The 12737-nt window shown below is 34.5% G+C and overlaps 1 protein-coding gene and 1 long non-coding RNA gene across 2 annotated transcripts; both read left to right on the forward strand.

The window, feature by feature from the left end:
* The first annotated feature begins 3412 nt into the window (after nucleotides 1-3412).
* Nucleotides 3413-4748, forward strand: LOC128205625 (uncharacterized). Its single transcript, XR_008256296.1, has 3 exons — nucleotides 3413-3551; nucleotides 4090-4233; nucleotides 4616-4748. It is a non-coding gene; the product is annotated as an uncharacterized LOC128205625 (long non-coding RNA).
* Nucleotides 4749-4858: 110 nt separating this feature from the next.
* On the forward strand, nucleotides 4859-7560 carry LOC128205626 (platelet endothelial aggregation receptor 1-like). Its single transcript, XM_052907400.1, has 4 exons — nucleotides 4859-5796; nucleotides 6138-6249; nucleotides 6507-6544; nucleotides 7171-7560. The coding sequence occupies exons 1-4, from the start codon at nucleotides 5502-5504 to the stop codon at nucleotides 7305-7307; spliced, it is 582 nt and encodes a 193-aa protein (XP_052763360.1). The 5' UTR covers nucleotides 4859-5501; the 3' UTR covers nucleotides 7308-7560.
* Nucleotides 7561-12737: the final 5177 nt, after the last annotated feature.

Below are 12737 nucleotides of genomic sequence, written 5' to 3' on the forward strand. Positions count from 1 at the left end.
TTTGCATCCCATGGTTCTGATATAAACTCAATGGATTAATTATATGGACGTATAATGCAATTTGCATGACATCATGCATTATATATTTCTTTGACTTTTTTATACCAATCAGGCTCTGTAGACCAGTATCAGCTTATGATTTGATGAATGGTAATCTTTTTGCTTTGCACCGAAAATAAAGTAACGCTGTACATGGCTGAAACTCTTACATTAACTCGTACATCCTATGCTTCTGACTGAGATATGATAACTCGTTTAATTAATTCACTGACTCTTACGTGAGTTTTATAGTTAACATAATTATTAGTATTATGTTAACTGTACAACTCACAATTTTTCATATTATCAATATACTTTATCACTCCTGTTGGCAGTGTTGTTGAGCAGCAAGATTCTTGACGGGGATCTCATTGAGGTACCGGACATTTCGGCGGATGTTGGGGACGGGAACATATGGACCTATTGCATAGTGTCATGTTTGCATTAGCTCAGGGTACAAAGCGTTACTTCGGTATCATAACGACTATATTTAAAATGCCATATGGCCCGAAGTGGTGTGTAAATATTTCTTATAGTATACTGAACATTTTATATTACCATTAAATATTTATAAAGCGCTTAAGATGTGTTTCATTGTACAAAGCTAATAATCTTTACTTTCGATAAAGTTTCGCCGTTGTGAAAACAACATGCCGCCCTCACCAGTTTTATGACGTCAGCGGTCCATATTAAATTTTTGGCGAGGTCCGGACCGGCCAAAAATATGATATGGACCGGTGAAGTCATAAAACTGTTGTTTTTTTATCAAAATACAGTGATATACGGACCGAGCGACTTTATATATACAAAGAAGAGACACATTTCTGTAAGGTATAATATTATGATAATATTATTTTCAATTACGAGATGATAAGAAAGTTATGTAAAGTCGAACGTTAAAATAGCAACATTTTAAGTAATGTTCAAAGACAAGGAAGATAATACTAAATTGATAAAACTTGATATATGTTGACTCAACGACAGTTAAAACTTCTCAAAACGATCGATTATTCTCCACCAAGCTACACTATTATCTTCTTCTAATGTTCACCAATTTTATGGCTTGAAGAAAGCATAATGAATAATCATCCACATATACTGATTATATAAACTTTTGAACTTAAAAAGTTATAAACTCTCTTGCTGTCTTTGAAGACAAAAACCGTTAGCAAATATTATTAAAAATCTCAGCTTTCGACAGCCATTTGTTCGAAACATCCTTTGTCATGAAATAACGACTCATTTGTAGGTACTTTCATAAGGGCGTAGCTCTGTTAAACGACGATATGGATTGTTTTGTTAATTATATATTTGGAACCCTAATACTTGTAATAGAGAATTAATCTAATTTTAAAACTTAATGACAGTTATTAAACAAACTTGCATATATATGCCGTGCCCTACTACTACTACTACTACTACTACTACTACTACTACTACTACTACTACCTCCACCACCACCACCACCACCACCACCACCACCACCACCACTACTACTACTACTATTGCTGCTGCTGCTGCTGCTGCTGCTGCTGCCCCTTCTACTGCTACTGCTACTGCTAGTGGTACTGTAGAAGAATACATTACTTATGATGGAATTGTCCCTGTAGATTCTATTTCATTTCTAAGACAGTCAATGTAACAAGTTTTATTGAATTTTTATTTGATATTTAAACAATTGCATACGATACAACTGTGCGTTCCCTGTGGTATATATATCATGGACTATCATAGTCTTCTTAGTCAAATAATGTTTTTGTATCAATGACGTTTAAGTAACACATTTGTAGCAATTTAAAATTGCTATTTTGGAAGGTTTAAGCTTGGCCAGACATGGATTAGTCATGTAACGGATCTTTATTTATACTTCATACTGCATGTATATAATGCTAGAGCGGATAGTGAGTGGAAATCCCTGTTATGTACTGTTGGAGCTATATGCCTGTCGGGAATTCAAGATTCAAGTGTCTACAGTTTCCGATAATAACAGAATGTATGCGATTGCTATTATAAATTACATATTTAAAGTTGTGTCAATACTTATGTATATAAAATGTACAACTTACTCAAACTAATATTGTCCGCTTTAACAACTGTACACGGATGCTATGTTTCCGTTCTGTTCCGTTCTACCGTTGGGATGATGCAGTTTACAGTGACTTTGATACAAGAAATAATTTTCATTGACAGCAGATAATCATGCATTTGAAATTACAATGAGTGGTTAAAATACCCAACACCACAACGGAAATCATTTTAACAGATGAGACACATTGCTACTGTATTCTTCTGATTGTTAGAGAGCTAAAAAAAAACGAACAAAATCGGATAAACAGTCTAAACGTCTAAAAGAAACTATGTATAAAATGGACATTAAGGTAAGGCTTACAGTATGTTTTGAGTATGCAGAGTTTGAGAGGTGATAGGAGATATACGTCACCACTTGCTTTTGTAGTTCCTTTTATATAAATGTACTAACTAAAGGCTTATCCGTAAAAGTTTGCAAATAAGAGTTTAGCAAAGTATTAATTTTTGGAGCGTAAACAGCAGCCTTAGATAATACCATTGTGATAAGTAAGCAGGTGTTTTCGTTGTAGTTAATATGTAAAACACATGCAATTAAAATGTTTTCTGTAGTAAGTTACTTCAGAGGACTAATGATGCTCTCATTGGTTACAAATATAATATTTGATATACATATACGCAAAGGCATGTTATTGCTCAGTTGTTAAAACAACTATCGGCAAACATGAAGCCGTAACTAGTGCATGGTCATCTTATGGAATGATTCACGTGGCTTGATAAAAATATTTTAATCTGCCGTTTTGTTTATAGTAGTATTTATTGCATAACAAGTTTACTAATACATTTAAGTAAGTTTCACATTGCTATTTAAAGACATTTTGAAAAATTATTATGCCAGATAGCATCTTGCTGTACTAGTATATCATAAGACTTTGTTCGTTATTTTGATATGCTCAACTGTGCTTCCTTTGTGGTATACATCTGTTAAGGACAAATATAAATCGAAAGTACATACTAGACAAAGCCTTTCACTCCATGAGTATAACGACGTTAATGCATTGATATGCTATATTGTTTTCAAATAAGAGGAATATTATGGTTTCCTGTCAATACAATAGTTTACTTCCCATTATTGTTTTATTTCTTTAAACAATGCTGTTTTGTTTCGATCAACATTTTATAAACCGGTCAAGGAACTTATTAAAAGGTCACTTATGTGGTAATATAAACACTCTTCCGAATTGTTTTTGCCAGATCACAATTTTGATATCATGATTTATCAGGGTTGTGTTCTTCAAGGCCATGTTTTGAATTAAAATATATCTTTCACCATCGACATGGACTGAAATGCTAACATATAATATATACCAGTAAATATTAATCGCCATGCTTTCATTTAATGTGCAGATTTGAATAAAAATGTTCTGTGTGATACATGGCAGACGGATCAACCAATAGGTCTCTTAAAGCGATTATTCTTACATTTGGTAAGTTTGTTTTATTTTATACATAAATATACTATTTAAAGAAGTTGTTAAAAATGATAAAATTGTATTTAAATACAATTATAGTAACATGCAATTAATGTTTAACGTTTAAGCTTACGTTTGAGTGATTGTGGCACATTGTATGGTCGAACTAATTGTTTAAGTTTAATGTACTTCATTGGTAACTATATGCAATGAACAACATGTATTGATGAATACAAAAAACTGTCATATTTAACAAGAAAACAATGAAGTACATTTGGACATGCAATATCATTCGAAATCTATATTTTATCTATAAATATATACCGAAATAAAAGCTAAGTATATTAGCTATAGTAGCTAAGCTACTACTATAGTAGTAGTAGTAGTAGTAGTAGTAGTAGTAGTAGTAGTAGTAGTAGTAGTAGTAGTAGTAGTAGTAGTAGCAGCAGTAGTAGTAGTAGTAGTAGTAGTAGTAGTAGTAGTAGTAGTAGTAGTAGTAGAAAGTTGTTAAAAAAATTGACCTGTTTGTTAACATACTTTCGTACCGTTACAGAATCGGATCGCACTTGTAATACGTATATCCACGAGACGGCAAGGTATATTGGATACACTCTTCAGAACTTCTATTAGAAAGAGAGAATGATGAAGATGACAGGCGGATCAACCATTATTGCATTAACAACTATTCTGATATTAAGTAAGCTTATTTAAATAGCAATTCGGATTGATACGTGTATTATAAGGCTTTAAATGATGTGGTTCAAACTTACTTAAGATACTTGAGCATTAAATTCGATAGTATTGTGTAACGTTAAACGTTGACTATTTATGGTGGTGCATTGTGTAATCGTTTTGATAACGTTGAATGCATGTCATGTGCTACTGTAAAAACGCAATAGATGTAAACAAACTATCAAAGTTAACATGAAACAACATAGTCTAATGGCGGAGTTCAATTTTCAAGTTCCAAGTTTTAGTTTAAAGACTCACTGATATGGACCGGGTATATGTATGGATATCAATATGTCGTCACCAAAATATGATAAACAGCAAGCACATCTGATTAATCGTACTTTTAGTTTTCCAGGGGCGGTGCCAGGAATGTGAAGAAGGAAAATATGGTACTATTTGTAATGAAACTTGTGGGCAACATTGTTTGGATAGTAGATGCAACCAAGACGATGGGTCATGTACATGTAAAAAAGAGTACAAATTGGATGGTGACAAATGTGTGCCTAGTACTTGTCCAGCTAATTGCTCAACATGTACTTCATTAGATAGCTGTGACATGTGCGTTGGAACATATTATTATGGTGTAACTTGTGAACATGAATGTACTCATTGTAAGACAGGAACAAACTGTAGGAAGAGTGACGGCTACTGTTATAGTGTATGTGCTGATGGTCTCACTGGCAATTTTTGTGATAGCCATTGTAACGCAGGATGTGAAACATGTCAAAAATGGAATGCTAATAAATGTCCATCTTGTAAAACTGGCAGGTATGGCAATGACGGACAGTACTTAACATGCAATAACCATTGCAATAAAAACTGTCTGAACAACACGTGTGAGACTTGGTACGGTCAATGTGACCAAGGTTGTGTGAATGGATACGAAGGAATTTATTGTATCAATAAATGCCCAAGACATTGTTTGAACGAAACATGTCAAAGGAACACTGCTGCATGTGTTCACGGATGTGATGACGGATATTATGGCCTTCAATGTTTTTATACATGTACAAGCGTTGACTCGAACTGTCTCGTTTGTACTTCAAATGAAAACACATTCAGTTCTTGTACACGGTGCACTAATGGGTCATACCCAGGATCCAGGGGGAAGTGCGTTCCATGTGAAACGAATTGTTCAGGAGGCTGTAACTCATCCACGGGAGTATGTTATGCATGTGAAGATGGATATAGGGGGTCGTTCTGTAACGTTTCATGTGCGTCGAATTGTAAATCATGCCTAACGATCAATGCAATTTTTGCAAAGAGGAGTTTTGGGGTAGTAACTGCTTAATCAATTGCAACATCAACTGTAAACACGGGAATGATTCAATGTCCAGCTGTGATATAAATTCCGGGAATTGCAAACATGGGTGCCTACCTGAATCACATGGATTACAGTGTTCTCTTCTGTGTGACAAGCATTGCCTTGTTTCTGAACATGGTGCTCTTGAATGCAACCAAATGGATGGTCAGTGTAGATTAGGATGTTCAAATGGGTACAAACAGACGGACACAGGATGTATTAATGGTACAGTTTCTTATTATATATGTTATTGAATACTCATACAATATTGAAACAAACAAAAAACATGCGCTTGTAAGTGCTATACACAAATTTACAAAAAATAACTGTTTTTAAAGTAAACACAAGATTGCTAACGCCTAAACGGATTTGAGTTTGCAGCAAAATTATGGTTTATACTATAATATGCTAATTATTTTTGAAGTGCTTAATGGTGAATATTTAACAGCGGGAACATTATAAGTTCACTGTGGCAAATGCCTAAGTGAATGCAAGAAATTATGTCATGTTTTCTTTTTTAATTGAACTTTTAATTTTCGAACAATTTCCATCCGTCGCTGGCAAAGTTGGTGATGACGGTGCTGGAACGTCCGGAGCAACAGTTGGTGGCGCTGTTGGTGGTGCTGTCTCCCTTCTAGCAATTGCCCTTGTCATCGGGATGTTCATCTTCATATTGAGGTATACGAATTTACGTCAAGCGATTTACCTTCTGAAACAAGGTTGATTGTTTAGTTTAAATGAACATTAAGTTCAAATTTGTATTGATTTATTTTGACAACTTCAAAATAAAAAGGTGCTTTTATATAAATTATTCATACAAATGTTCAATATAAATGAAGTAATGAACTAAATACTATTCAATCAGTTTCACTGTTCGGTTTCTAAATATAAATTTAAACTTTATTCACATGGGTACATTGGTCGCTGCATTTCAGAAGACGAAGAAAGGACAGTAACAGTGGCATAGAAGCAGGTATTTGAAATGAATGAGCGGACGTATTGTATTAATATTAAGTGCTTTTATTGCCCATCGTTATAGATAATTCAATCAGACAAAGAAATGCGTTATCCTTTTATGCATAACTTGCATATCTTGTTACTTTGATACAAATGAATATTTATGCGAAAAGTTACAAAAATAAGCTCAGTAGCAAAAAAACTGGGTTTTATGGCACTGGGTAAACGCCAAAGACATAGAACATAAAATCACAAACAAGAAACATGGCCAGAACAGCACAAAGCCCGATATATACATGGATGATCACATTAGGTTTCCTCAGAATGTTTACTACATTTTATTATATTCTGTTGTTGTGATATGAAATCGCCGTTACAATTAATGAATATCGTTGTTGATGTTGCCGATACAGGGATGACATGTTTAAGTTAAATTGATCGTATACTAGTTTATTTCATATATGCTTCTTAAGAGAAAGTTTGTTTACATATACGCACTAAAGTAGAACAGAACAAAGAAACTATATAATGCGGGTTATCATCATTATAGTTATTTGCTTATCAGACTTGTGAATGTTCCAAATTGTAATACAATAATTGTTATTGTTTGCATAAATACATGTTATTTACGGAATATTTCAGATGCAAGAGCAGACGAAGAGGCAAGAACATACGAGCAGCTACAAGAACGGACAGAACAACCAATCTACCAGAACCAGAATGTCGATGACAATGGCACTGACAATTATGCCGTGTTGTTTACAGATACAAATATTTAATTCGTTATCTTTTATCAATCATTCACATGAAATCACATGTGTTTGTGAGATGTAGTCTAGAGTGTATAAGGTGCATCACATAGTATTGCTTCTGATGATATAATCATTGTAATGTATATTACATACAAGAGTATTTAAAATGCCATGATAAACGTAGATCATGATTAATTATTGTCACGACTTTAAAACATCTAAACTCTTCTTGACCTGTGCACATATATCTCCATGTATTCGGAAATCGTTTTATGTTGAATACAACATGCTGTTTGCTGTTTTTTTGTAAGTTTGATTAATTCCAAGATTTAAATATACTTGTAAGTAGTTGCTATTCCTGGGTTGGCTAGCGTCGGCATTCAGTGTTTGGCGTTTAAGTATGTACTGCATAATCAATTTAATTCAAGGAATATATCTACATAGTCTATATAAAACAGTATACGTCGGCTTCATTCGGTTTCAATTCCAGAACCGACGAGTAAACGAATTGAAGTTGTTAAAACCGCCGCCGTTAATTAAAATGAGACGATTGCGCACGTTGAGGATAATATGTGGACAAGGAACTGTGCAAACGATGACCTGACAGATTCGACTATATTTATTCAGTCGTATGCTTTTCAGCAGAGTCAATTGTTAAAACAACAACAACATAAACAATGCAATTAATATACTTTTTGTAATAATTTGTGATAAGACAAACGAAATAATGCTTAAGAACAGTAAAAGTTGAAATCAGATCAAATCCTCATTGAGATCACGCGAGCAGCTTTTCAAATGCTGTTATAAACAAACTCCTAGGGACGCAGCATTAACTGAGGCGGCTGTAAGCGAAGAATGGCCAGAAACTAAGTTCGGATGCCGTAAAGTATATTTTTATTGTTTTGAAGACGGAGTAACATTGTCTTCATACAAACATATTGTGATTGATATATGCACGATTAAAAAACGTATACTCAGAGGAGTAATAGTAGCGATGGCGCGAACAAGTAGGTTGACCGGATTCATAGACAAAGTAATAATTGGAATACATGGCAATATAGATCAATTTAGTACCTTAAGACAGCTGAAGAGAATCTAGGTGATCAGGCCACATTCAGTAGCCTTCCTAGACAGAGTTGACCAAGTCTATTAATATATACGTCAGGGGCCCATATCCAGTTTTTCTTCTCGATATAGTCGAGCAAAACTATCAATCAATGAATATAACTACACAGTCTATATAAAACAGTATTCGCCGCCTTTATTCGGTTACAATCCCAATACCGACGATTCAATAGGTTGAAGTTTTAAACACCGCCGACGTTAATTAAAATGAGATGCCTGCATACGTTGAGGATAAAATATGGACAAGGAACTTTGCGAACGATGACCTGGCAGATTCGAATATATTTCTTCAGTCGTATGCTTTTCAGCAAAGCCATTTGTTTGGCTATCACAGTAAAGAATTACCAATAGTTCTCGTATATTTTTTTATCATATGTTTTGCAAGGAATCGTCCTTTTAAATATTCATAAAAAGCACTGCAACTTTAAAAACCAATTATGTAAGGAGATATGTGACATTGTTTCTATCATGTTGAGTGCAAAATAATCGTGTAAATGAGTTGTATACGGACTCGTATAAGGTCAACCTTTAAGTTGAGACCAACTACGTTTTGCTCATTTGTAACGCAACTCAGGTATGGGCACGTGTCAGCAGATCATGTAACCTTTGTTCAATTAGTCTGATAAGTGACATGACTTATTCAATGCAAGCTGTAAAAGCGATGTCAATACGTTATACATTTTCTAACACCCTCTACATTATGATTATGATATATTGTCCATTAACGAATATTGACCACGGATGTGACACTTTGGGAAATCCTATGCATACTTTATATTTTTTAAAAAACGAAAATCAATATATAACTAGATGGTTGCGGACGTATTAAACGTTTGGTTATTTTTTTGAAGCTGCAATTTGCCAACATTGGTATTTATAAATACGTTTAAAACAGACGTGAATATGCAGCTGAACAAATTATAAAAATATGATCTTGAACGATTGAAAGATAAATAAATTGTCGTTTAGAATGTTAGAAGACGGAATGACTTCTTTCTTACAATTTCATTATAATTCATGTTAAAATGAATTAGTTACGCATAGGTTATTCGAGGTGAAAACGCCATCATATTCATACGAGAAAATATGACATCCCTAAAAAATATTTAATGTTATACATTTGTATAAATGTTTTAAACAATTTATAAAATAATTTATTCAAAAATATAATGATGCTCATGTTTCCCAGCTGCCGAGGCTTCTGCTCGAATCCCAGCCAATCATCACTTTGCTCTTTTGTCGAATGTAAGGGGAACAACAACATAAACCGTACCATATATGCAATCATTTAGTTTAAACTTATTTAATTTTACAGTGATTGTGAAACAAGCTTTTGCAACTTATATTAATCACTTTCGTTGAAACGGTGTTGCGCGAGATTGTGGTTTGTGGGGAAAACCGGAGTACCCGGAGTACCCGGAGGAAACCCACTTGTCCGACTTGGTGACCACAAACCAAACTCACATGCGCCCAGGCCGGGAATCGAATCAGAGAAGATACACGAAATAATGATATTGAAGAGTGATACTTGTTAACGATTTAAAACGCGTGTAGTTCGTAAAATGCTGTCATAAAACCATTGACTATGTATTAAGTTAAACAGATGGAAGAATTGAAGTTGATTCATCGACAGCTCAAATGAACAACGGTCAGGGGATTAGTTCTGGTGCCGTTTAGCATTTCTTATTATTCTAAAAACGAAATAGCATGGTCGTAATAAATACGATGGTAATAAATATCTGCACGATTAAAACAACATTTACTCGGATGAGTAATATAGTTGCCGTGGCGCAAACAACTACGTCGGCCGGATTCATGGACAACGTAATGTTTGGAATACATGGAAATATACATCAATGTAGAACCTTCAAATTCCTAAAGAGAAGACAGGTCATCAGCCCACATCCAGTTACCTTGCTTTACAAAGTCGACCAAATCCATTCATAAAGTCGTCTGCGGCCCACATACAGTAACCCTCATAGACATAGACGACCAAAACTATCCACGAATTCGTATACAGCCAACATACAGTAACTCTCATAGACAAATTTGACCGAACCTAGCCACCAGTTCAACTGAGGCACACATCCAGTATCCCTCTTGAACATAGTCGGCCAAACCTATCCACCAATTCCACTGAGACCAATACCTAGTAATCCCATGGACATAATCGGTCAAGCCTATCAGTTCCTCTGGGATCAACATCCAGTAACCCGCATTGATAAAGTCGGCAAAACCTATCCACCAATTCCACTGAAACCCACATCCAGTATTCCCATGGACATAGTCGACGAAATCTATCCATCAATCCGTCTGGGGCCAACATCCGTTACCCCTCCTGAGAATAGCTTACGAAAACGTTCTACTAATTCGTCTGGGGCCCACATCTAATATTACCATGGACATAGTCGACGAAACCTATCCATCAATACATCCGGTATCCCTAATGAGCATAGGTGACGAAACCTTTCTACTAATTGGTGTAGGGCCCAGGTCAGGTACCACTTCAAGGCATAGTCGACCAAAGGTCTTGGGCCCATAACCATTACACCTCATAGACATAAAAATAGTCAACTAAACATATTTTCCCAATTTGGCTTGGGATCTAAAGGAAAATCACGTAACTATAGTAGTTTACGAATAACATATAGTATATATCAAGATGTATTAGATAGTGGGATTTAAGGCATATATAATAATAGCCTCATTCTTAATAGTTAGATTTTAACTTCTGGTATAGTAAATTTGTTATACTATTTCATTGAGTATATTCAACATCAAGTTTAAGTGTTCAGAGGCATACAACATCAACATTTCCATTCTTTTGAAAACAAGCCGATCATCTGAATCCAAACGCGTTCGAGCTGCTCTATTAAGATCTTCAATTGAAATTATTGTTATTATTTATTTTTGCTAGATTTCGTTTTTCTACGTTTTCGTATTTCAGTGGTAAAAAATGACCGTTATTTGGGGGCTGATTGTAACAAAACTGTATAACAAATAGGTGTGTTACATTTTGAATAGAAAATGTTGTTGTTTTTTTACGTTCATATCTAACTCTGTCTATTATGAAATTATTCTCATCCAATTTCAATAAAAAAAGAAGCCCTACAATCTCTCTACATGCACGCTGAAGAATAAATAATAATAATATATTAATGAAGTAAATAGTACATATATTTACATTATTCTGTTAAACGATCGATAGCTAAACATGTAAAAAGAGAAAGCAGTTTTACACGAGACACAGTCAAGGATACAACTACATTGTTCGGTGACGTGAAAGAACTGTATTTTGATCGCACACCAACATTTAACACATTTGTTTTACTAAGAAATAGAAAACTGTCATTCTGCGTCATTCAAATATAAAAAATATATGCTTAAAAACAACGATAGAAATAATATTTTCTTCTGATCACATACTATTTCAAATAGCCGATGGTGTGTGATTCTTGCACAACATTTCGTTATCTAATCTGACCAAGATTTATAACAATTTCTTTGGACTTTAATATTTAATCTTTCTTCTTCATGGAGAAAGGCATGACCAATACTTCAGACCATTTATGTGGACTGTTACAGTTAATCTGTCTTCTTCATGGTGAAGGGTATGACGTCACATTCAACATAATAACCTGTACAGTAGATTACTTCAGTTAAATCAGAACCAACCTACTCGGTTTTTAAGTACGACAATGATTTACGTTATGCTACAGAAGTTTTAAACCTATGTTATCAGTCGTTGTCAACAATTAATACGTATATATTTGACCGATTTGAGAAATTATTTATCATGTGCATCTTTTGCAAATTCAAACCAAATCGGAAATGATATATTATAGATTAGTTGCTCCACACACAGTCACAACCCTGTGCTTCCGCATGTGGAAATTCGTTGAAGTAATGGCAAGAGATATGTTCAGCTATCGAGCGTTCCGGGCAATGTGTATACTCGGCCAAAACCGTTAATATATTTACATGATAGTATGATAGGTATCCTTCAAAATAAAAATTTCCCCCTGAATGTACAATCAATTATGGTGCATTTCAGTATTGCGTGAGTTCTTTTTGTCATAGGTATACACACATTTTATGTCAGAATAAGGAAGGTGAAATAATAAAGATATGCAATACACGAAACGAATATGTGATAAAAGACAAAACACTTTGAGTGCACAACATTCATCAATAAGGCATTGCCGTATAAGAAATAGTAAGGTATTTCATGGATACCTGACAAGAGCGTGCTCAGCCATCATGCCATCTTGACAAAGCGTATACTCAGCCGCAGCTGTTTAAACATGAAGCAGAATGGCCTGAACTTTATTA

Source organism: Mya arenaria, chromosome 10, assembly GCF_026914265.1.
Source record: "Mya arenaria isolate MELC-2E11 chromosome 10, ASM2691426v1".
NCBI classification, from domain to species: Eukaryota; Metazoa; Mollusca; class Bivalvia; order Myida; family Myidae; genus Mya; species Mya arenaria.